The sequence below is a fragment of the Euprymna scolopes genome, chromosome 1 (genome assembly GCF_053919585.1).
Source record: "Euprymna scolopes isolate OS-2025 chromosome 1, ASM5391958v1, whole genome shotgun sequence".
Lineage (NCBI taxonomy): Eukaryota > Metazoa > Mollusca > Cephalopoda > Sepiida > Sepiolidae > Euprymna > Euprymna scolopes.
The window spans coordinates 122,694,788-122,721,366 of record NC_136482.1 but is presented as its reverse complement, the minus strand read 5'-3'; the positions used below and the strand labels follow the sequence as shown (position 1 = coordinate 122,721,366).

At 33.4% G+C, this 26,579-nt stretch overlaps 1 protein-coding gene across 1 annotated transcript in view; it reads left to right on the top strand.

Moving 5' to 3' along the window:
* Positions 1 to 26,579, top strand: part of LOC145268390 (sphingomyelin phosphodiesterase 4-like) — a 56,319-nt gene that overhangs the window by 8,983 nt on the left and 20,757 nt on the right. Inside the window, exons 3-11 of the mRNA XM_080123959.1 lie at positions 1,347 to 1,562; positions 4,115 to 4,213; positions 8,463 to 8,677; positions 15,182 to 15,347; positions 16,312 to 16,383; positions 20,527 to 20,672; positions 21,677 to 21,767; positions 22,666 to 22,784; positions 24,540 to 24,663. Coding sequence (XP_079980085.1) covers positions 1,347 to 1,562; positions 4,115 to 4,213; positions 8,463 to 8,677; positions 15,182 to 15,347; positions 16,312 to 16,383; positions 20,527 to 20,672; positions 21,677 to 21,767; positions 22,666 to 22,784; positions 24,540 to 24,663 — 1,248 coding nt within the window. The remainder of the gene's footprint in view (positions 1 to 1,346; positions 1,563 to 4,114; positions 4,214 to 8,462; positions 8,678 to 15,181; positions 15,348 to 16,311; positions 16,384 to 20,526; positions 20,673 to 21,676; positions 21,768 to 22,665; positions 22,785 to 24,539; positions 24,664 to 26,579) is intronic.

Sequence of the window (26,579 nt, the reverse complement as noted above, 5' to 3'; positions counted from 1 at the left end):
CCTTTTTTTTACATTGTCTTTTTCCCTCCTTTTTTTACATTGTCTTTTTCCCTCCTTTTTTTTACATTTTCTTTTTCCCTCCTTTGTTTTACATTTTCTTTTTCCCTCCTTTTTTTTACATTTTCTTTTTCCCTCCTTTTTTTTACATTTTCTTTTTCCCTCCTTTTTTTTACATTTTCTTTTTCCCTCCTTTTTTTTTACATTGTCTTTTTCCCTCCTTTTTTTTACATTGTCTTTTTCCCTCCTTTTTTTACATTGTCTTTTTCCCTCCTTTTTTTTACATTGTCTTTTTCCCTCCTTTTTTTTACATTGTCTTTTTCCCTCCTTTTTTTTACATTGTCTTTTTCCCTCCTTTTTTTCACATTGTCTTTTTCCCTCCTTTTTTTTACATTGTCTTTTTCACTCCTTTTTTTTACATTGTCTTTTTCCCTCCTTTTTTTTACATTGTCTTTTTCCCTCCTTTTTTTTACATTGTCTTTTTCCCTCCTTTTTTTTACATTGTCTTTTTCCCTCCTTTTTTTTACATTGTCTTTTTCCCTCCTTTTTTTTACATTGTCTTTTTCCCTCCTTTTTTTTACATTGTCTTTTTCCCTCCTTTTTTTTACATTGTCTTTTTCCCTCCTTTTTTTTACATTGTCTTTTTCCCTCCTTTTTTTTACATTGTCTTTTTCCCTCCTTTTTTTTACATTGTCTTTTTCCCTCCTTTTTTTACATTGTCTTTTTCCCTCCTTTTTTTTACATTGTCTTTTTCCCTCCTTTTTTTTACATTGTCTTTTTCCCTCCTTTTTTTTACATTGTCTTTTTCCCTCCTTTTTTTTTTTACATTGTCTTTTTCCCTCCTTTTTTTTTTTACATTGTCTTTTTCCCTCCTTTTTTTTTTTACATTGTCTTTTTCCCTCCTTTTTTTTTTTACATTGTCTTTTTCCCTCCTTTTTTTTTTACATTGTCTTTTTCCCTCCTTTTTTTTTTTACATTGTCTTTTTCCCTCCTTTTTTTTTTACATTGTCTTTTTCCCTCCTTTTTTTTTTACATTGTCTTTTTCCCTCCTTTTTTTTTTTACATTGTCTTTTTCCCTCCTTTTTTTTTTTACATTGTCTTATTTCATTTTTTTCATCTTTCCTCCATTTTTGCATTTTCTTTTTTATGTTACATTTTCTTTATTTTCTTTTTCAATTTCTTTTTGTTTAATTTATCAATTTGTTTTTCATTTTCTTTTTTGTCATCTTATTCATTTTTTTTTATTTCATCGTTTTCATTTTTTTGTTTTTATTTTCTTTTGTCGCCATTTTATCATTTTATTTCATTTTATTATTTTTTCATGTTCTTGATGTTTTTGTTATTTCTAGGAAGCTCAAACCTTATTTCCAACAATCTTGGAAAGCATGTTTGGGTTTGGTAATGAGCCTGGCTGGGATTTGGAATACATAAATGAAAAAACTACACCAAATGAATATGAATATGGGCAAGCCTTTCTTTCACCAACAGGACCTTTGTTGAGACTTGTTTACCGGCTTCAAGCAGACCCTTATCTCACATATGAATTCCCATTGCGATGTCTCCCTGTGAGTAGATTCTTTGATGTCTCTTTGGCTTTTTGTTTCCTTATTAATATGTGATAATAAATTTAGTTAAAAAAAAAACAAAAAAACAATTGAGACTAATTTCATACATAGTAAGATAGAGCTCTTCATTAGTTTAACAAAATTGAAAATGGTACCACAGCAACTTGTAAGTGGCAGTGAAAACCCACAAGGAATTTTTTTTTTTTTTTTTTCTTCAGAAAACACCAGAACGATAATAAAAAAAACAAAAAGACACTGCAACAAAAAAACCTTGTGAACTTAAATAAGCATTATTGGGGATAAAATCTGACAAGAATCTTGTTGAATTTGTACGTCAAATATCAATAAGTTGCATATAAGGAAGGAACACAACTAGTACACCAAAAACACAACTAGCACATTTTTTACAAGCTGTTGCTTGACTTGATCCAATATCAAGTCAAGCAACTGTTTGCGAAAATACCCACTTCCAATATCAAATACCCACTTCTGAATGACAAAATACATTAGTTATTTACTTAAAACATCTGTAGTAGGCTGATCATTTCCCTACTCAGCACTTTAATTTATCGCCTTGACATATATTTATCGTAAGATGTTTCTGAGTTTGCTTCAGTCCTTAGAAAGTATTTTCCCTGGTATCTACGATGAATAATACAAAACATGTTCTTTTGTCAGCTATTCACTTTCAAATTCATTACCGTTAACACCTTGATGTGTTTAAATCCCCAAATTGTTTTAAATGTGATGTCTTTGATAGATGCTTGCACTAATATCCATATAATGTCTCATTAACTTTGCAAATTTTTAATTGTAGCAGCATTCACTGCAGTCAGTTGAAATTAAACTTGGTGTGTACTACATCGTGGATCATACTCTTGCTCAGCAAAATCTTATGAGTTTTTTAGCCAGTCACAATTCCATAGTCAAAAATCAAACTGTTGCATTTACAATTGAAAAAAAAATTTTGAAGGAAAGTAGAAAGTTGACCGTTGGTTTACTTGACATCCTTATTATTTTTGCTTTTTTTACTTTGTCCTTTTAGTCCTCACATTTTGTGAGTGATGTTTCAGACAAAGGGGGAAGAATAGCTGTTTTCTGGGTCAGAACCTATCTATTTGATACTTATTATTGGCTAGTTTTAGTTTTTGACCTTGAAGTAGTATTTTATTCCTTACATTAAGTGGCTTTGTGCCTTGTCTAGAGTGATTTCCATTAAGAAAAATTGTTTAAGGAAAGGATCTCAAATCCTAAGAGTCCCAAATTCTACCCTGGCTTTTAGTGCATGAGTTATAATGCAGTAGATGGGAATTTGTCCAGAAGAGGGCAGCAATGTTGCAGAACACATTAACCTTCTTATAGGTCAGTAGCAGCATTTCCCTATTGTCCGGCTGAGGCACACTAGATCTTTATAGAAGACAATGTATGGTGACAACACAGAAGATAAAAAAAAAGTATATAAGTAATATCTAACTTTGTTGGGCTAGAAAACATTTCACTCCAGCTACTATTCTACTTATGTATAGCTACTATTCGCTCATATATGGAGTATTGCTGTCACATCTTAACTTGCATTCGAAACACTAATACTTCTATAGGAAATGCGTGAAGGAACTTTCTGCATTTGTATCTTTTCAATGTATGAGGATAATTTCAAGTGATGCATCCTATTTTTTAACTAAAACAAAAAGTTGAAGAGCTATGAAGACAGGAGTGGTACCGTAAATAAACAACCTTTTGTGTTCCAGAATGTATTTTTTCTACATAGTCACCACTGTTCTCCATGCAGTTTTGACAATAATGAGATGATGGCTCTGCCTTGGTGTCTGAAACATTTTTTGTTGCTTACATCTCTGTCGCCACTTGGAAATCGATGAATCCATCTTTCAACTTCTGAGATCGACTGCATCGGCTATGTGAATGTTGATCGATTCAACTTCTTTTGCAAAGATGAATGCAATGACGCATCTCTGCTTCTGACACACATCAATGACAGAGTTGCTTTCTTAAAGTATCACACCGTCAATATCTGCTATAGAGAGATCATGAATACATAAGGTCAGTTATCATAACAATGCAATTTGCAATCTTTTTTGATCCATTAGGGCCAAATAAAAAATAGGAGCCATTACTGTTAGAACGCTCCTTGTAAATACCCTGACTTGTCTGATTTGTAATAAATTTACGTACATCCTTACTCCATGTTTTCCCAACTGTGCCAACATGCAGAGATTTAAATGTAATGTCAACAAATATCTTGCTACATAATTTCTCGCTCAGGTTACCCTCCATAAATCTGGCCCTATCACAATAGCCTCTATGCTTCAGTTGCAATATTCCATGTTTTAGGCAAACAAAAGTTTAAAGAAAAAAAAGTAAAGTAGTCTGGATTGTTAAACAATGAGAGAAAGAGAAAAAAATATATTTGATAGGTTGGATGCCAAGGTAGTACTTTTAGTAAAATCATCATAGTTCAATATTTCTGATCTCATATGATGTAATACTCCTAATTGGATTATGCAGTGATGTATTTGTTTATTTCTTTATTGTAGGCACCAACACAGCAGTTGATTGAAGAAGGAAACACTCCAGCATTTTATGCCAACAAGCTACAGCTCCAAGCTTCTGGACGTCCATATGTATCACTTAATATCCTTCAGTGTTTTTTTTTTTTTTTTTTTTTTTTTTTTTTACATTTTGTTAGTGTAAATGTGAGTTATACTAATTGGTAACCATACTAATACTTCTTTTCTCTGTTTCAATATATCTATAAAATAGTGTGTAACACTAAGGGAAGTAATTCAGTATATAACATCAGGAGCAGCTGTTGTTAATGTTGCAATGGTGTTCACCTGGGCCAGGTTGAGCCAACTTTTTCCCTGGCCTGATCCTAAATCATGACGGCTAATGCATGGCGATCTTTAGCAAGGTTACATGAGATTGCTAACTAGTAACAATTCCATTGTAGAAGATTGACTAGTTGTAGACATGAGAGTTTGTTCAATTTCTTGAAGTGAAAATAATTGCTTAATCTAAAATAGAAATAAAGACTATCAAGATAAAACTAATGGTTGTAAGCATGAGGTTCGTTTGTTTAAAAAGAAATACATTGTGATTAGTGATGGGATGATTCTAATATTTTCCTAGATTCCAATACAATTGCCGATTCTGATTCTTTTCAAATTTCTATATATTTAGTTATAGCATTGTGTTTTAATTTTCTGATCACCGTAAAATTTGTGTAATGTGTACATATATTTTCACAAAAATAAATCTATACTTGCATAACATGAATCATTATTTCAAAGTATTTCTTTCTGTAATCTTTCTATCATAATTGATTAATTGATTGAAAATAATGATTTGATAAACTTATTTCAATATTTTCATTTATATTTTTTCTCTTGTGCCAATTTTTCCTATTTATCCACTTGTGCCATTTCTGCTGTTGTGATTTTTACCTAAATTTGTTATTATGATGCATAACTTTTAAGTTTATAAGTCATTTAATAACAAACAAAAAAACTATTTGTCATTTTATGTTAATACTTGCATTTCAGCCCGGTGTTGCCCGGGTGTTTGGAGGTGTATGTTGAGCAAAAAACAAAAAACAAGTGGTCAATTTTTTTTAACTTTGACCCCTATTATGACCCTTTAACGTTTTTCTGTTTCGCATTTTCTTTTTTTTTTTTTCCCATTTTTACCATTTAACATCGTTCAAATGAACGATGTTAAATGTAAAAATGGGAAAAACAAAAAAAGAACGTTAAAACTTCATTAAAAAATCTGAAAAATTAAAAAAAAACAAAAAAACATGTGGAAAATGGCTTAAATAACCCTGTTTCAATATTAAAATTTAAAAAATCGAAAAAAAAAAAGACATCTCACACCACGATTCGAACCCAAAACCTTTAGATAATGAGGCCACGCTCTAAGCAACTGAGCTAAGATGACGTCGATGAAATTGTCTGTTTTTTTAATATTTAAAGTAAATCATGTTCCGATGTCGTATGACGCATGCATAGAAGCGAACTTGTCATGAGAGGACGGTTTTTGCTGACCCCTCCCTTTAGGGTGAAGGAATTAATGTTTTTGGCCAATTTTTTGATATTTGTCGGGCGAAGGTTAGAAGTTTAAAATGATACCGATCTCATGAAAATCCGTGACCCGTGTCAAAAGTTTTTGTGAGACATATATACATACATTTTCACTTTTATATATATAGACATATTAAAAACAGAATTGACATGTGTCCACAATAAAAGTTAACTCTGCTGCTTCTATTTGACCTCATTAATGAGGTCAAATAGAAGCAGCAGAGTTAACTTTTGCTGCGGGGCAGCGTTTTGGTTTGTTTACCCAACTTTGACTTGCTTTTTCCCCAAGATGTTGGGGAGGGGGGAAACCAGCTCCCCATTGTCCAGATTGAATAGCAATTGTCTGATATAAGGAGTTTGGCCTCACATTGAACAAAGCTGATTGCTTCTGGACTTTTCCCTGCACGATTGCCGAGAACAGTTCCTTAGCTTTGAATTAGTTTTGCTTTTTATACGAAAAAGCTGAACGAACACAAGACGGGCTGAAATTGCAATGATTTTGTAAAAATCGACGTAAATAAATCTAGAGGCGACCCTCGCGTTCCCAAATCCTAGATATTATTATCTAGGGGGTATATAAACAGTTCTAAGCGATAGTAGCCCTCCCGGAAGCGTCGGCGAAAAAAGCCTTTGCGAGACATACATAAAATGATCACACACATTTTGCCTTTTATATATATATAGACTAGCAAGGGGTACCCCGCGTTGCCCGAGTGTTTGTAGGTGTGTGTGAAAAAAAACAGGTGCCTGTGAAAAAAAAAAACCGAAGCCTTGACAACGCGCAGTTGGAAAATAGTAAAGTGTGAAAAAAAAAACAACAGGTGCATGTTTTTGATTGACGTGACGGCGATAGCTATTCAGCAGTTAGCATTTTGTGTGGGACAGTTTTTAATGAGGTCAATAAATCGGTTTGTTTGTTTTTAAAAACCTGCTCCCTCATCTCCAAATGAAAGCTATCGTCTGATATGACGAAGTCGACATTGACCAAACGTTACTTAGCTCTCTAGAGACCACTGGCTCTGGGCCTGTGATTGAGTCCGAGTTTAGCTTTTTTTATGCCGAAAACCGAATGTAACGCGTGCCGATGCGGGAAATGTGGAATAATTAATGTTTGAAAGTCAATAAAATTAAATAGACAGGCGAGCTCCGTGGTTAACTGTGAGATATTACAATTTATAGATGATATAAAAAGTTTTAAGAAGTTGTGAAGCGAGCGAGCGCGCGCTTCTCTGAAAGAAGCCTTTTGTGGACATCGAGGAAAAGCGTACATACATACATACATATATTTTCACTTTTATATTTATAGATTCCAATTTCGATTAAACATCCTGTTGAACAATAAAAGAAAACTATATTGTTTCTGCTGTGTTTTTGGATTTTGTTCAAGGATTTAAAAACAAAAAAAGACTCTTTCTTTCTTCTGCTGCTGCTTTCATGAATTAAAAAAAATTTTTCAACGTTTCATTACTGGCATGGAGTGACTATCTCCCATCCACTGGTCCTCTAGGTAAAAGAACCAACCGAAACACCAAGAATAAATATTGTATGATATAAATAACTGGAAGTATAAAAACTTCTACCAAAATTTTGGGATTGAGCATTAAATAACCAGAAAAGAGTTGATATGCCATAAAAATAAAACAAACAAACAAACCAAACCAACTGCTATAAATAAATATTTGAAGTGATAAAGAATTTTAGCAAAATGATTGGATTCAGCATTAAATAACCTGATTTGCTGTAAAATAAAACAACTAATTGAACATGATGTGGAAGATAAGGGAAAGGCCTTCAAATATGGAGATTTGCTGTGAATGTCCAATGAGCAGTACTGGACCAACTTGGAGTCTACTCGGTGAGTGTATGTGGGATATGTTCTCGTCAAATATTTCTGTGAAATGCATACAGATACTTAATGTAAAATTTAGACTGTCAACTGCCATAAAAGTTAACTATTTGATCGAGTGTGGGATGTTGACTCTGCTTGTGATGTACTTGGTTTTGATCACGAAATGTTGGGCAAGTTGCAGATTTTCCTTAAAACCCTCGTATTTCACTGCATGTGATATTGTATATCATGTTTATCATACTGTTTATTTCCCTGACAATTGTACATTACCATGTTACTGTACTTGCGCATCTGATGAGCTGTCGTACACTGCACACAATTTCTTTAATATTATCATTAATGAAGTTTAATTGTTGCTTTCTGTTGTTTCATTTTACTTCAATCAAAGTTCTCAGAAATCATTGAGGCATTCTTCCTCATATAGAGATCAAGCTAACGCTTGGTCTCTATATGAGATACATAGATGTTCGAATATTACCTCTCAAACACTGAGTTAGTAAAGAAGTTGAAAAATAATTTTCCTCTCTCCAATTGATCATTTAAATATAATATACCTTTCTTCTGGTTTCTTGGTCTTTATGGATTCCAGGACAAGGATTCATCTAGTCTGGTGGAGTATCCATCTTCGTGCTATTACTTGAAATAACATCACTTGAAGAAGGTGTACGATTCCTTGTAAAAGCCAGTGTTTGTTAACAATATTGATGAGATCTTCTTTGAGCCGTGAATACTATTTGATTTTCAATATTTAATCAGGGTTTTCTTGTAGAGAAAAGTATCTTTATGCCAGTTGTCTTGACAAACCCCCAATACAGATATTCCTTAGACACGCAAGGATAGTGTCTAGTAGGCATTTAAGTTCTCTTCTGTCTGTTGCATTTTGAATGGCTTTATGGTGTTTTAAATTCTTTTCTTTCTTATTACTAATGTTTCTCCTTAACTGATGCTGTAGATCCTTTTGAGCTTTATCTGTTTCACTTTGCGTATATGCTGGTCAGTCGTAAGTTCAGACAGAACCCTCCATTTTGGGGTAATTTTGACGATTACTTATATCCAACCTTAGTTGAGGATTACTTAGATTATCTCTTACCTCTTGAGCAGCAGCTGCCCCCATTGCCACCTTTACCCTCTCCTGTTCGAAGTATGGTTGTTCAACCGCAGAGCAAAATGTAAGTCCTTATTTTTATTTCATTTTATTTATCTTTCAGTAAAATATATATATATATATATTTGTGGATTTAACTTTTTTATCCCAAGAGGGTGTGAAACTTATGCAAACTTTGAAGCATCATTTATTTGTTTATAATGGAGCTGTTGTCTGTAGCCCAAACTATGGCACTGTTTATATAAGAAGTTTTTAAAATGTTATATTCTCAAAGGAATGTTAATCCCATTAAATTCAATGAATATTTTGCTGATATAGATTTTCATAATAAAGCCCATTCATTTTATCCATAATTTTATTTCTTTAACTTAAAAAAAAAAAAATCTTTTTTAAAGTTTATGGTTCTTGTTCAGAATTCTCTCCATATTAAAAAAACACAAAAAAAGAAATCTGTATGATGTATATACATATAATGAAACAAAAATATCATATTCCAAAATTCATGTAAATTGATTAAGTAGTTTTATTTTTCACTAAGAAAATCAAAATTTCTGAAAAAGTGGAGAGCAACTATCTTGTGTTGCTATCTTGAAGAAATAGAGATAACTCAACAACTTGCAAGATTAGCCTTGTAATGACTATGATTTCCCATTAATCGCTTTAAATTGTTTGAAAATTATTTTCTTTATAAAAAATAACATTACTTAATCAATTTATATGATTTTTTAAATTTAATCTTTTTGTTCTGTTACAGGTATGTACATCATAAAGATTTTTCTGTATTTTTGTTTTTTAATGTAAAGGGAATTCTGGACAACCACCATATTTTTTAATTTAAAAATCTAATAAAAATTTAAATAAAAAAATAATTTTTTACTAATGAGTCACCACTTATCAAGGCTAAAAGCATGAAATGGATAGCTTAAATGATGATGAATATTATGAGAGGATTGAAAATGAATTGAATAAATAACATTGGATTTGAAGATACGCACAGTATAGTATGCAGGAATACAGTTCTGTCCTAATATGTTCCTCAGATAAAAAAATCATGGAAAGAATCTCTTCATGGAAATTCCAGAAAGAAAGAAAAAACATACTTTGCAACAGTGGTAGAAGACAAGTTCTTGCTTTGAATGTCTTGCATATGGGAACCAGAGATCAGAGCTCAGTCAAGAATGTTCCATGGGAATAATGATGGAGTAGAGAAAGACTTGAGATTTACCTGATATTCCACGATAACAAGATGTGACACATGGTTGATTTTGCAATTAAAGGATATTCTAACTTAACTTCTAAATCTGACCTCCAAGATCGCCATGGGCATGGAATGTGTGCCTATATTAAAGATGGCTTTCCATGTGGTAGGGACATCTCCAGAGAAGATCCTAACTTACCCTATATGTGCTTCCGGGTTGCATTAGATCACACTACTGCATTTATATTTACTCTCTATCGCCCCCACAACAGCGGAGTTACTATCTTTAAAAGCATATCTGAGAAAATTGACCAAGTCCTATCTGTTTATCCTTCAGCTAACATTCACGTATGTGGAGACTTCAATGTTCAGAACGTCGAATGGTTGACCCACTCAAACAAGACCGATGATGAGGCAAGATTCTGTCATGATTTCTCCATTGCTTATGACCTCACTCAGATTGTTGACGAACCCACCTGTGTGCCCGACAATGACAGCCAGTATGCGAGTCTACTAGATCTTTTTCATATAACTTGCCCTGAACTATGTTCAGTTTCGTTTCTGTCTCCTCTTGGATCTTCCGACCACTCTGTTGTATCAATTAAGATAAAAATTAAATGTAATAAGTCTCCAGATGTACCTTTCCATCATACAGTATATTGATACACTAAGGCTGACTGGGATAGCTTCTGTACATTTATATCGGATCTACCTCTGCGTTCCATGTTTAAAAAGGATGTGGTCTCTATAGTATCAGACCTGACGGAATGGTTAATTGTAGGTATAGACCGTTTCATACCTTCGAAAATGTTCCAGCAAAAACCTAACAGCCAGCCATGGTTCTCTCCAGAATGTGCTGCTGCCATTGCGCACAGAAATCACGTTTTCCACTGCTTCCAACGTAATAGATGTATGGAAACTAAAGCCGTTTTCAGGACTGCCAGAAACCATTGTAAGAAAGTAATAAAGAATGCAAGAGAGTTGTATGCTCAATCCTTCAAGTCCAAAGTAGCTGAGCAGCGGCTTGGTTCCCATCAGTTTTGGCAAATAGCAAATAGAATCTTGAACAGAAGCGTGTGCTCTATCTCAACTATCATTAATGGACCTGAGGTAATCTTGTCAGCATCAGACAAAGCCAAACTCTTTGCCAAGAACTTTGCAGCTAATTCTACTCTTTGCGACGAAGGCCGCCAACTCCCAATATTTCCTCCTGTATCAGAAAACATGCTATGTGATATACATATATCTGTACGTGATGTTGCCAAGCTAATCAAAAACCTTGATTCCAGTAAAGCAACTGACCCTGACGGTATTCCAATTATAGTACTCAAAAAACTTCAACCAGAACTAGCACCCATACTTACAAAACTGTTTAACCATTGTCTTAAGGAGAATAGCTTCCCATCACCCTGGAAAATCTCATCAGTATACCTTGTATTTAAGAATTCAAGTGATCACTCATCCCCCTCTCAGTACAGGCAAATAAGTCTCCTGTGCGTCATAAGTTGCTGGAATCTGTGTTAAATACAGAAGTAATCAACCATCTCAACAAAAATAACCTTCTTAGTGACACTCAATATGGTTTCCATTCTGCTAGATCTACAGCAGATGTGCTTACAGTTATATCTCATAGGATTAGCAAATCTCTCGACAGAGGCAACCTTTCTAGGGCAATTGCTCTTGACATATCTAAGGCCTTTGATAGGGTATGGCATAAAGGTTTACTTCACAAGATCTCTAGCTATGGTATAGCTGGAAATGTCTTCTCAATTATTAAATCATTTCTTTCTGATAGGTTCATAAGAGTAATAGTCGAGGGGCAAAAATCAGAAGCTCACAGTATTAATGCTGGAGTCTCTCAGGGGTCCATCCTGGGCCCAACTCTTTTCCTGATCTACATTAATAATCTTCCAAATCACATCCTTACATCATTTGTAGACATTTATGCTGATGACACTACCATTTATGGTAGCACATCTAAGACAGTAAATGACCAAGTTCTCTCCAATTCTCTCTCCTCTGATCTTGAGCACGTGGTACAATGGGGGAAAGGAGTGACTGGTTACTTTTAATGCATGTAAAACCAAGCTTCTCTCTTTACATCATCAACATTCTAATCCACATCTGGCATCAATTGAAATGAATGGCTCTCGTCTTGAGGGGGCCTCAAGTTTTGACAAGCTTCTGGGCTTGACCGTTACTCCTGATCTTAAATGGAACACGTACATCAAATCTGTTGCCAAAGCCGCTGGAAAAATGGTGGGATCTTTCTATTGATCCAGTAGATATCTCACTGCTGATGCAATTCTCTATCTATATAAGAGCCAGGTACGTCCAAGGATGGAATACTGTTGTCACATCTGGACAGGAGCTGCTAGAAAGGACTTGTTCTGCCTTGATAGTTCAAAATGGACTTCGTAGCCTCGTAGGAGATGTCCTTTTCTCTTCCCTGCAACCTCTATCTCACAGAAGAGATGTTGCGAGTTTGTCTCTGATGTATCGTTATTTTCATGGAAAGTGTTCGACTGAGCTTCAGTCTGTGGTCCCCACTCGCCAAACTTTCACAAGAAACACTCGTCTAGCTGAAAACACTATCAATAATTCCCCCCACTCTGTGCCTAAACCTAAACGTAAATTCCATGAACAAAGCTTCTTTCTTAGAACTGCATGCCTGTGGAATTGTTTTCCTGCTTTCCGGCTGACTACAATATGGTTGTGTTCAAGTCTAATGTAAATAAGTTCCTGATGAGCCGTTCCATATAAGTTATCAAATTTACCAAATTTCCATTACTAATGATTACTATATTGTCCAATTTCTACTGTACACTCTTTAACCCTTATCCTCGAGTGGCCTCTTGGCCTTGATAGTGTAGTGATGCCTGTGTAAAAAAAAAAAAAAAAAAAAAATGACACAACGAAGTAGTTTAGTGGGTTCAGATTGGAGAAGGAGGGGAGGGCTAGTGAGAGAAAGATAAAAAGTTGTAACAATCCTTCTGAAGTCAAGCCTGGGTATCTTTGGACTTGTATGCCGGTGCTAAGTCCTGCTGCCACACCCAGGGTCTGCCAGTGGCCACCTGATTGCACCAGGGGATCACTACACTCTTCAGCACATCCAGGTACACTTTGGTGTTGAGTTTCAAGCTGAATTTAAAGATGTGCAGTGGCATGATGTGGCCCTCACTTGAAACCACACCATAAACCATAACCATGGCTGGAAACTTTGAGCTTTGCTCTCAACCATTGAACCATCTGGATTTGTATTTTGAGGTTGCTAGCAATAGTCCTGTTGTCCTAACTTGGGCCAGTAGAGAGAATGAATTGTACAGCAGAACACATTTTCGATCTTGCTTGTTGAATATTGTGTCACTTTCAGACATGATAGAAGAGTTCTGTTGCTCTTAGGATTTGTACACAACTGGCCAATTAGATGGTCTGCAAGTAAAAAGAAAATTGGTTTTCATCAAATGGAAATTGAATGTTGTCTTTTCTAGGCCGACAATTTTATCGTTCCTGTATTGCTACCAAATATTATTTTTAGAATCCTTATTCCAATTTTTATCAAAATCCATTACATAATTAGATTCTAGAAAATATTTCAAATTGATTGGTGTTTAATGACCATGGATTCAAGTTAATACGTATCTCAAATATTTGAATTTTCAAACTCAAAATTGTGCCTGTATTATGCTCTCTAAAAGCATTTTAAGTTACTCAAACCAAAGTTTTGGGAATATTTATTAGTTGATTTTTATAATGTTGTTAAATGTTAAAAAATTGGAGTTATGTGAATTTTCACAAAGAGCTGTTTGCATAAAACTAAATTAAACTAAATACAGCCCACATTATCATTCTTTATGTCAAACAACTGTGCTGCAAAATTCATGAATTAGATGACAGTGAATCCTACACATAGGAATGTAGAAACATACACAGAGCTAACTTAATGCATTTAATTATGTCTTGCATGACATTTTAAATATATAAGGTCCTCACAAGTAAGAAATTTATTAACTAGTTAGCATTCCAATAACTATCTTGTTATATTCTCAAAGAATTGCTAATCTTATCAAATGGATTCAACTGAGATTGCCATAAAAGGCCCAAGTCATTTTTTAAACTTTTAATTAATTAATTTTTTTACAAAAAATTTTTAAATAGAAAAATTAGGAAAAGTAGGGAATACAGACCTTGACCTTCACACACACTGCCTTTGTAAACAATAAAAGTGTTGTATATTTTCACAACTTTGATTAAACTTTGGATTGATATTTTTATTGAAAATAATAAGAAAAACGAGTTGAGTATTTATTCATGACAAATCACTTTATGTAGAGTGTGTTTATATATTTTAAGTCTTGAGTCTTATCTTGTCTTGGGGCAGCATTCACCCTGCATCGGTTAAGCCAGCGTCTTCCACTGAATTCACTACCTCTTGCATGAAAGATGACCAGGTATTTTCTGAGTGTCTTTCATGCCACTGTCCTAAATTTTCGATTGTTATGTTTTTTTATTTATTTATTTATTTTGTTTTGTAAATATATACACTACATAAAAATCTTACTTTGTCGTGAATGAATAATATAACTTGTTTTTTTTATTATTTTCAATAAAAATATCAATTTAGAGTTTAATTTAAGTTGTGTAAATGCATAAAACTCTTACTCTTGGTTGCGAAAATCTGCTAAAAATGAAATTTGTAAATGCACTCTACTTAAAAAAAAAGTTTTGTCATGAACAAATAATATAACTTTTTATTTTTAACAAAAATATCAATTCAATGTATCTGAAGCTAGAACTATGCTATTACTATCTTTTAATTCTCAATTCAGTTTACTATACTATTTCAGACTAATGTACTATCTGTTCATACTCAGTTCTTAATGGGGTGTGGTATATTTTCTGTTATATGATCCTCCCAGAAATGACCTTTTTTTGGGAAGGATGTAACTCCCGCCGATCATATATCATATATGCATGCTAGTTTAAATAATGTACATAATAATTCCTCATCTCAGCAATGTCTTAAATTGATTGGCTACAATATGGGCCAATTAGTGTGTCTCTGTATTGAACAGAACTGAAGTTTATTTATTTTTATTTCGGACTATTATTCTCATCTTTATTAGTTGTTGTTTTCATCTTTTTACATAAAGTTATCGTCAAAAGTGTTGCATTTCTCATGAGTAACCTTAATCTTAGACACTCTCAAATTAAATCAGTTCTAAGTTAGACCAAGTTTAGTTACAATTGATTAACCAATATGAATACTTGGCTGTGCTCCAAAAAACACAGTGATAAACTCTGTTAAAAGCATAATCTTTGCTTTGGCGGAGGTAATTATTCAATTTTACTTATTTGATTTAATTACAGATCTGCTCCTTCACCAAGTGGCAGTTCTAGTACATCCAAATATGTTTCTAGTGGATTACGTCTTCTCAAACCCAGCGTCATAATGGCACAAAAACAACATTTTCAATCACCCTCAGTGATGGATCATTCTGGAACTGAGACTTGGCGTTCAGAAACACTTATTCAGGTAAATTTAATATTTCTGTTTTTTTTAACCTCAACAAACTTGTTCATATTTACCTTGATTCAAGGAGGCTATGTTTCTGTCAACAGTTGTTCGTTTGTTTGTTAGCAAGATTGCACATAAATTACTTGGCTATTTTTCAGCAAATTTAGTGAAAAGTGAGTCCGATGCATTGACTAAAGCAACATACAAACATAAATCAGAGTACACAAGAAAAACAAACCAAATGAATTTCAAGATAGTCACCAGCTTCAGTGCGCATGAAGAGGAAATAATTAGAATTAGTTTCCTTATTATACAAGTTGCTTGTATTTAATTCAAAGAAATTTTTTATCCCGATTGAAATTATATTCAAATGCAAGGGAAGTAATTCTTTATTCATCTCGCAGAGTTACTTTCCTTAGATTATATTTTAAAAATAATATTTGACCAAAAAATAACATTTTAAAAATATTTTTTTTATTCTACTCAAAAGGAAGTACCCCTTGTATGGATGACTACAGAGTTATATCCCTTTTTTATAGATGGCAGCTATGTAAAAATAATTTAAATCTAGTCGAAATATTTTCTTGAAAAAATTAGTTTTTTCTCTTCAAACCAAACCCTCTCCTCACTAAAATAAAATAAAATAGACATCAAATCCAGCCCCCCCCACACCTGAATTCTTATTTGCAAATATTTAAGAACTTAGAATTAACCTCGTAGTCAATTTTTTTTTTTTTTTACATTTATACCGCCATATTAGCAGACTAAATCATGTACTTTTAACATGTGTTAGTTTATTGCGAAAAAGATGGGTCAACAATAATAGATGAAAATGGGCTAATTGGAATCAGTTTGTCTGCGTAAATGTTTTATAGATCTAACATAAAATCTGACCAACATAATTTTATATATTAGATTTAAATCTAAATTTGTGACTTTTTTCAGAAAATGTATTCCTAATCTTCATTGTTTTGTTTTCCAGGTTTTTTCTGATTTTTGGCTTAATCAGAATTCCCAGAATGCCAATCCCCCTGGTGTTGTCCATCACAGTGAGGTAAGTCACTCTATAAAACCATGAGCTTTAATTAGAAACTCGTTTTGCAGTTAAGATAAAACATTTTGTGACCATCACACATTATTATAATGCATCTAGCATTGCTTGGGAGTCTTTTTACATTTTTATTTGAGTCACTATTTTCGTTTGTTTTTTTTATATACTTGTATTTAAATCAGATTTTTAAAATTAGATTTCATTAAAACTTATGTTGTATCTTTTGATCCTGAGATTCTCATGGATGGCTCTGCTTTCTAGGAGTAATCAACTCAAACCTTCTGGTCTTTCTTTCTCATCAAATCTTTCTTGGAGTTCATATATTTAATCCATTGTCCTCTAATTTGTTTTTGTTTTTTTTTGTAAAGTAAGTTCTCTCTATCCCTCTAAACACTTTCTCATATCAGGGTCTCTTCTATCTCTCCAAATTTATTATCAGACTATGTATTTAATACTGTTGTCAGATTTTGACTGGTGAATCTCTGTCCTGGTTGAAGTTCTTTATAAAATGCAGAAACGTAGTCTATTCTAATCATGTTTCCCTATACTGTTCAGATGTAATCTTCCTCTGAGCCGAGAAAAACTAATCCATTCTTTAAGTCTCATTCTCAAATCATTTGTATCCATGCAACTTGTGTTCAATAAATCGTTTCCTGTACATTTCGGCATTAAATGAAGAAGTAGTAATCATCATTATTTATCATATTCTGTTTGATGTTTGTGTTATGTCCATGTTAACATGCATTTGACAGCTTTAAAACAATTCCCAAACTAACCTATCTCTGGCCAGGTCTTTACTTATTCCTCTTTCCCTCAGGTTCATTTTATCACTTCCTTCCATATTTTTCTTGTCCTTCCACTATGAACTGAACCTGTTACCTCAACTGTTCTATGTCTATTAATCCAAGAGTCTCATCCATTCTTTTAACGGTCATACCATCGCAGTCGTCTGCACAGATTTCTTTATACTTTGTGGATGTAATCTTCCTTTGAAAAATTAAGCTGCCATTCTTTAAGTCTAACAATATGCATTCATTGTATCATTGCCATTTTTCTCTTCATGCAACTCTTACTACTAAGTTTCACTTTCATATCATCGCAGTGATCATCACTTCGCTTGGTTGACATGGTAACGTTCTGCTGATCACTAATGGCAGAAGTTTTCATGAACTTATTCTACGCACTTTTGATTTTTGAAATCACGCTAGCACCTGTGCCATAATGGTATCACTAAGGTAACAAAACTTCTCGACAATTTCAGTAGCTTTGGCCATCCAAATATATTTTGTTCATATCTGTCTTCATAGAGGAGATAACTTGTGCTTTACTTATTTCACCTCGGCCTTTTGGCCGAGATCAAAGTGTTTTTACACGTCAATAAAAAATGTTTTAAAAAAATTGGGAGTTAAGTAGGATGTCCCGCAGTATGAAAGGGTGAATGTGGTACTATGGTGAAAGATAGTAGCTGGGAGAAACTTTTGATTTTGTTTGGTTCTGGAGTGACAAGGATGACTAACGACACCCACAATCCCCCCTTTTGAGTTGGCTATGTGCCTAAGTTTTTTGTTCATTTTCAATGTATTTTTAACATGAATAAAGGATTTAATATCTCAAAGTGTAATATCTGTTCCGGCAGATGCTGCACTTTGATACCATTGCCCTTGTGGCAATTGATTAGTGGTCCATGTAGGGGGCAACCCTATAGGCCATTCCCCTTTCCCCTCCCCCTCTACTTCACATAAAAACTGACCTTGTGTCATATTTTGCTTATGTGGAGAAGCAAATAAATACCTAGCAATCAATCATATCCCAAACAGTCAAATTGTAACACTGTGCATATAAGCATGTGTGAAAGTAGCAGCTGAAGAATGGATGGCTAGTGAAAATATTAGCAGCAGCAGCCATTAAAGCAAATTAGCAAGTGTGCGTGAGCTTGCATTACAAGAAAAGGAAAAAAAGGGCAGCATGTGATCAAAAAGAGAAGCAAAGTGCTTGCGGGGGAAGATGGATGTTTAAAGTCGAAGGCAAAAAATAGCTAGCTATGGCCAGCTTGAGGTCATGGAAAGACATTATTTTTTAAAGTACATGTATGTGCGAAGAGACTTCGGAAAAATAATGAAATGCGTTGATAGAAAAACCACAAATAAATGCATTTCATTTGCTCTTAAAAAATATGCTGAGGCGGATTTTTGTTTCTTTTCTTTGTTTCTGCAAAACCAGCCTTGTATTGAATACAACTTACTCTTAAAATCACTAAAAATCGAAAAAAAAAACGATTTTCTTTATAAAAAAAACTACTTGATCAATTTATGATTTTTGGAATATGACACCTTCGCTCTGTAATGAGTAGGTGCATCATAAACATTTTTCTGTATTTTTGTTTTTTTAATTAAGTGTAATTCATCATAATCACAAATTATTTTTTTTCTATGATCTATGTTAGCATTACAAGTCATAAAAATTTTCCTTTGTTGTCTTTGTATAGGTTTTCATTTTGCTGTAGCTATTGTCTGTTTTGTTATTAGTTTTTTTAGTTTTAATATTCAACTTGTGTTGCAACAGTGTACAGACCTGGTAACTAAACAAAGAATAAGAGTTATTTCCCTTAGTCGATTTCCATGTTAGTTTATTGCCAAATTATCAAAAGCTCCCGTATCAGGTTTGACGTTCGTCTTTCATAGTCTTTCTTGATTGAACTGTCTTTTAAACTGGGCCTTAAAAAAGAGTTCGTCATGGAAATATATGGAAAATAATTTGTAAAAATTTAAACATTCAGGAACGTTGTTAAAGAACAATTGATCTGCATCTTTTCACTAAAACAAAATTCTTAAACAAATCCAGGGAATTCTTTTCTTAAAAGTTATCTCCCCTGATTTTTTAAATAGACATCAGATGCTTTATTGGGTCTCATCTTTATATTAATTATTTATTAAATTATGAGAATACTTAATGTGTGTCTGTATTTCTCGTATCTACATAACTTTGATAATAACATAATGAATTATTTTTTATTTACTTTTAATCAAATATTTACTGAAATAAAAAATCAATAATGTAAAATAAAAAATTTTAATATTCTATTTTAAAAAATAATTAACGAAATTGAATCTCTCAGAATGCATATCGTGTTTTGTAAACAATTTAGTCATTTTAACATTTTATTAATGGTTGAAAAAAGATTATTTCATTCCTGACCCTTTGTCGTTTTTGAGAAATTTGGAAGCATTTAAACTTGGTGATAGAACAATTCCAATACTTTTTTTTTTATACTAATAATGATAGCATCCAAAAGAATTTGACCACAACATAAGAAGTAAACACTTCTATTCTGATCTTGAGCATCTGGTACAATGGGGAAAGAACTGGCTGGTTAATTTTAATGCATTTAAAACCAAGCTTCTATCTTTACATTATCAATGCTCTGATCCTCATCTAGCATCAATTGAAATGAATGGCTCTCATCTTGGGGAGGTTCCATGTTTTGACAAGCTTCTGGGGCCTAACCTTTACTCCTGATCTGAAATGGAACATGTAGATCAAATCCGTTGCTAAAGTCACTGGAGAAATGGTGAGATCATTATACTGATCTAAGATTATAAGATATAAGTAACACTCATTAACCCTTATCCTGAGTGTTCTCCAGGCCTTGATAAGTGGTACCAATTTTGGAAAAAAAAAAAAAACCCAAAAAAAACAAAAATTATGGACCCACTTATTGGAAAATTCATTAAATGGCAATGATTTAAGGTTGTTTATCAGAAATTTTCCAATATTTTTTCCTAATGCAGTCATGAAGTAAACCTAAATATATCTCAATGCCACATTTATTTGAGGGAGACATTCTACTTAAAATATCCTTAAATTTGACTGTAATTTTATTTTTCATAACTATATATGCACAGAAATTTATTCAAGAAGTTTTCATCATTATTAATATTTATTTTTGTCAAGTATGCATGAATAAGTTTTATGCAAATATATACATAAGCATTTTCACTATATGAAAGGTAAGGATAAAATGAATTTAGTATGCCTCGCAACTGTTTTAATGTTCTTCCATTATCATTGTATTGTAGATGTATTCTTTTTTAACAATTATTTGATGGCTGACTTTATTAGTAAAATGTAATGAGTTTTTCTTTGCAGGAGATCTATGTTCCCACCATCAATCATATCCGGATGATCCGTTTGCTTGTGAAACATTTGCATTATTTTGTCAATAGTGCATCTGCCCCAATAGTCATTTCTCCTTATTACCAACAAACATTGACGCCTCTCGACCAATTCAAAAAGTAAGTTGTCTCTATGTATGTATGTATTTTTTATGACACTTGTCAAGAATTCTCTCGACCTCACTGAAAAAACACAAATGAAGAAAACTCTGATGTATGTATTTATAACAGAAAAAACATGTGACTTTATCAAGTAGTTTTTATATTTAAAATAAGAAAATTAAAACTGTGGATAAACTGAACAACCATCTTGCGTCTTGGAAACAGTCTGAAGAAACAAGAGCCAAACATAAGTTATAAGTACATTTTATTTTGATATGTACTGAGAAACAAACTTACATTCTTTAAGAAAATAAATGATTAATATAAGTTCTTATTTATTAACTAGCAGTTCAGCCCAGCTTTACTTGGGCCCTGTGTACTGCTCATAACTTTATGTGCATATGTATATATTAAAATGTTTGACTCATGTCCAGGTAACCTACATCTAAAATTTCAAGTCTTTAGAAGGAGTTTGGTGGAGTCTGCAAAGGTCAATTCTTTCAACTTTGACCTCTTGGCAGCCAAATTTTCACCTAAAAACTGATTTAAAAGCTTGCTGCATGTCTGAATACCCTTTATGTAAAATTTCAAATGTTTAGACCTAAAATTGACGGAAGAGGTTTGGTAGAGTTTTCACAGGTCAAATCGTTGAACTTTGACTCCTTAACAGCCAAATTTCTGGCCAAAAATCGATTAAAAAGATTTTCCCAAATCTCAATACTCTGTATGTCAAATCTCGAGTCTGTTGACTGAAAATTGACAGAGTAGTTTGGTTGGGAAATGTACACGCATAGACACACACACACATACATACAACTTCACTTTTATAGATATATAGATTTTGTTTTGCGAAAACTTCATCTGACTGATCTTGTCTAATTTTGAAAAACTTAACCCAGGCTATAAAACGAGCACAGAATTGAAAACTCAAGATATTAAGTTTTTTTTACTAAGTAAAATGATTATATTTTCAGAATTGTTAAAAAAGTTACATTATCTTTGTCCTTTTTTATTCCTTTCAGAAACACAGTGCTGGGAATTATCCAGAAACGTCTCTACACATTCTTACGTCATGCATTTGACTGGTGGCCATTAGATTCATCTTTTAGATTGGTGAGTTTTTCTTTTTTCTTTTGCATATTTGTATTTCTTTAAGTACGAACTGTTTATAATGAATGTGTTTTTCAACCTAATATTTTACTTTGTCAAGTAATGTATTTGAAATTTTAATTAAAAGGAAGTTTTCCTCTATAAAAATTCACTGTCCCATTAAATTTACCTGTTTCTCCAAATACCATGTCTTTTATAAATGTAAAAAGAAGTAATGCTTTTTTACATTAGTGATTTTTTAAATTGACACATTTCAGGTGAAAACATTATTACGTACTTATGTGTCATGGAATAATTAGTGTGAATTCCTAAAATTATGAAAAATGATATTTTAGATTATATGCTACAAGTATATTAAATAAAGTATTGGCCACAATTACATTCCCAAATATTGGGTTTAAAGATGGCAAACCCTTAATTTAATACAAGGGTTATCTGCCTTATTTGTCATATTGAATTGGTCACACAACTCTTCCACATTAAAACATAAAATAAAACTCTATAATTTGATAAATTTTACTTGTATGTATTTTTCTACTTGATCATTTATCGTATTTCAAATCGACTTTGTTTCTCAATATCATTTCCATTTTTGATATGTAGATATGTTTGAACATAAGTCGTATCTATTCAATGTTCCGATTCTGATACCAAAATGTTATCTATAACTTACATGTGACAGACGAACATGGTTCTAAATAGGTTTATAAGAAACAGAACAAAAATAGGAAAATTATATTTGATCTGATCCATTAAAGTTTTATAATTTAATAAACAATTGTCTTTATCATTAAAATGAAATCACTGACCAAACAGTGTGTGACCTGCAAATAATTATAGATTTAAGCCATTATATTTCTGTACATTTAATACATGATTTTTCTATATTTTCGTTTTTTAGCTCTTGGAAACCTGGCTGAGTTACATCCAACCCTGGCGCTATGTTGGGAACGATAAACGCACACTATTCCGAGGAAAAGTTGACGACGATTCCAAAATAAGTGGATTGCATGAAAGATGGTCAGTTTGGACATTTTTTTTTTTTTTTTTGTAATTCTAAAATGAATGTTAAATTTGAATAAAAGAAAATTGTTGAAACGTATGCAGCAAATGAACAAGCCCTATCTATGCTAACTTTTATTCACTAGAAATAATTATCATTTTGGTATATTTTGAAAATAGTTTTGTATAGTTGATTGTAAAAAAAAAAAGAAGTACTATTTGTAAAGGATGTGTACCCAGAAGATTTCAATACTACGTCAATCCTGAGTATCGATGGAGACTCCCTATTCCATCCTAAGTATCAATGGAGACTGCCTAATCTGTCCTGAGCGTCGGCGGAGACTCACGCCTCAGTCCTGAGCGTCGGCGGAGACTCACGCCTCAGTCCTGAGCGTCGGCGGAGACTCACGGCTCAGTCCTGAGCGTCGGCGGAGACTCACGCCTAAGTCCTGAGCGTCGGCGGAGACTCACGCCTCAGTCCTGAGCGTCGGCGGAGACTCGCGCCTCAGTCCTGAGCGTCGGCGGAGACTCGCGCCTCAGTCCTGAGCGTCGGCGGAGACTCACGCCTCAGTCCTGAGCGTCGGCGGAGACTCACGCCTCAGTCCTGAGCGTCGGCGGAGACTCACGCCTCAGTCCTGAGCGTCGGCGGAGACTCACGCCTCAGTCCTGAGCGTCGGCGGAGACTCACGCCTCAGTCCTGAGCGTCGGCGGAGACTCACGCCTCAGTCCTGAGTGTCGGCAGAGATTCACCCATCAGTCCTGAGTATTCCCATGCCTTAAAACATGATACAGATAAAAATATAGGATTACATGTTTGGCCAAGGTAGTTTAGTTAAAATTTGAAGGCTATGTAAAAACGGTAAAGAATATGAATATAAAATCAGGTTAGGATTAGGTTTGGAAACAAACAAACTTTTGGTTTATGTTAACTCTTGTGTTCTTTCTTTGAAAGGGCTAAATGTCTTTTGTCAAGTACCGTGTGTGTGAGACAGAGACAACAAGTAGTTTCAGATGAAGCGCGTACAAGAAAATTGTACAAATAATAATAATGAGCTTTTAATTTTAAGTCTATGAGCATCTGAAAAAAAAAAAAGCAGATATAAAAATCCGTGTAAAAGTTTTTCCTGGTTGATTTTGTTCCCCACTCACCCTTGCTGAAAGATAAGTCCGTGTGAATAAATAGAGTTTTCAGTGAATTTTAGTTTTTTTTTAGTTTTTTTTTTTTTTTTTTCTTCTAGGATTGTATTAAAGTGTGATTTTTCTCACTCCTTGAAATGCCACAGTGAGAGTCAAATGCTTTGATTAGTAAGCGAAACAAAAAAAGTAAACAAGGAAGGTGTGGATAATAGTATTAACAATTTTGCTAGTAACTCACTACCTCACCCGCACTTTTCCCTCCTCCCCAAAAGGTAATGCCAATGGGAATAGAATCATGATGAAAACACATATACTAAACCCCATCTCCCAGAAAGGAACAACTAATGCCATGGTGGATGCTCTCCTGACAACAGTATATGTACTACACTAATCATGACATCAGTATATGTACTACACTACCCCCCCCCCCCCCCCGCCACTCCTCTGAAAAGATTGGGATTATAATTTCATAACAGAATAGATTTTACACCTCCCCATCCTTCTCCTGAATTGAACATGGGCAGTCCATTAGTCTGCAATAATGCATCAATAGAAGTAATAGTATGGTGTCTGCTTCGGACAGATACCACATCTCTGTTTGTAATAAATGACCATTATTTTCTTTTTCTTTACCAGGTACAACTTTGTGATGGATAATTTGTTGTTCTATGCTGCCATTTTCCATCAGACTCTCCCTCGTCTTTTCCGGATGGACCTCACATCACCTCATAATGCTTACATGTTGTTTCGGATCACCAAAGTCAGTAAAATAAATTTTGTAATATTGTCACTATTGTATAAATGTGAACTGTTGGCACTTTATTTATCAAACAAAATTCTTCTTATTCAATGACATGATAAAAATAATTTTTAAAGTTCAATTTTCCCATTTTTCTCTTTTTAATGATTTGATAAAAAATAGATATTATTAACACATCACTCAATAAGTCCTGGACCTAACTATTAAACCAACAAAGGTTATATCAGAAGAAATGTAAGTTTATAGAAGATGGAACACTGCAAAGTGTGACTGATGGACTCAACCTGATGCAACTTAGATATAATGGTAGAACCAGCTATGCAATTTCACTTCTATTTATCCAATTTACGTGGATGTATGTAACACTGGAAGTGTAAGCCATTTTGAGTTTCAGATGGTTCGCTGTTACACACAAGTCCTGGGAGGTGACTTGTTTGTAGTAGACAGTTTCACAGAATAAAATATTCTTACCGTGTCGAAACCCGGGAAAAAAACATGTGAAATTGCTCCAGAAAAGGTTTAATATTTATGAAGCAATTTTGGTTTCTGATTGGTTGGTAGCAGAACGTGAATTAATTTGATTCGTCAGTTCTTAGCAGCGTCGTTTATAGAATCGTCCGACTGTGTGGGATCATACCCCATTATAAGTCCAAAATATTGCAACATCCTCCCTATTTTTTTTATAATGGGGAAGTCCCTTGTGTTTGTTCTGCTCAAAAATAAATATATATTTTTATATTCACTTAGACATAACAAAAATCAGAAATCATTTGGATCTTAAAATTTTAGCATTTATAAAGATGCCATTTTTAATTGTGTTTAAATGTCAAAAAGGAAAATTACAAAGAGTTTTTTTTTTTTTTAAGCAAAAGTATTAGTTACGCATTAGTAGGTTAAAGTGTTAATACAAATAAAATGGATACAGTTTAACGTCTTGTCCAGGACTATTTTTTTTTTTTTTTTTTTGATATATAGAAATCTATATACATACAGGGCAGTGAAAGAAAAAAAAATTATTCAGTCGAATTCCCCCAACAAGTTTTGAGAAAAAACGTTGTAGCTTTATCCTTGTCGCCGGTTTCGTAAATACATCAGCGATATTTTGTTCTGATGATATATAAGTAAAAATAATGGATTCCTTTTTAATCTCGTGTTTTATGAAATGGTATTTTATATCTATATGCTTAGATCTTTGGTTGATTATCATGTTCTGTGCTAAGACTATACTGGCTTGATTATCACAATTAATTACTACTGGGCTTGTAATCAATTCTGGCTCTAAAATAGTCTTCAGAATATTTTTAAGGTAGAGTGCTTCCTGGGTCGTGTGTGTGATCGTGATAAATTCTGCTTCACACGTAGAGAAAGATACAATCTGTTGCTTTTTAGATTTCCATGAAATAATAGGCCCATTTTCTGAGAGTCTGAAACAATATCCAGATACACTCTTGCGATCTTCGTCGTTTCCCCAAACTGAATCCGAAAAACCTTCTAATTTTAGGCGGTTTCTTGATTTTCTAAATACTAACTTCTGTTCTTTAGTTCCTTTTAAATAACGTAGGACTTGTTTAGCTCTGTTTAAATCCTTTATTGTCGGTCGTGATAATTTTTGTGACAGTTTTGTTACTGTATAGCATATGTCGGGCCTGGTTGCAGTCATTAAATCCATACTAGACTGCCTATAATTTCGCAATATTGTGTGTCATTTATTATTTCAGATTCTGTATGTATATTTTTATTAATATCATTTTCGACCGGTGTAGAGCGTTTCTTGCACTCTACTATTCCAAATTTTAATAGTATTTTATCGATGTATCTCGATTGAGTCATCGTAACAAGTCCTTTGCTTTAAGTAAATTCTATCCCCAGAAACCAGGATATTTTGCCAAGATCGGTCATTTTGAATCTTTTACTTA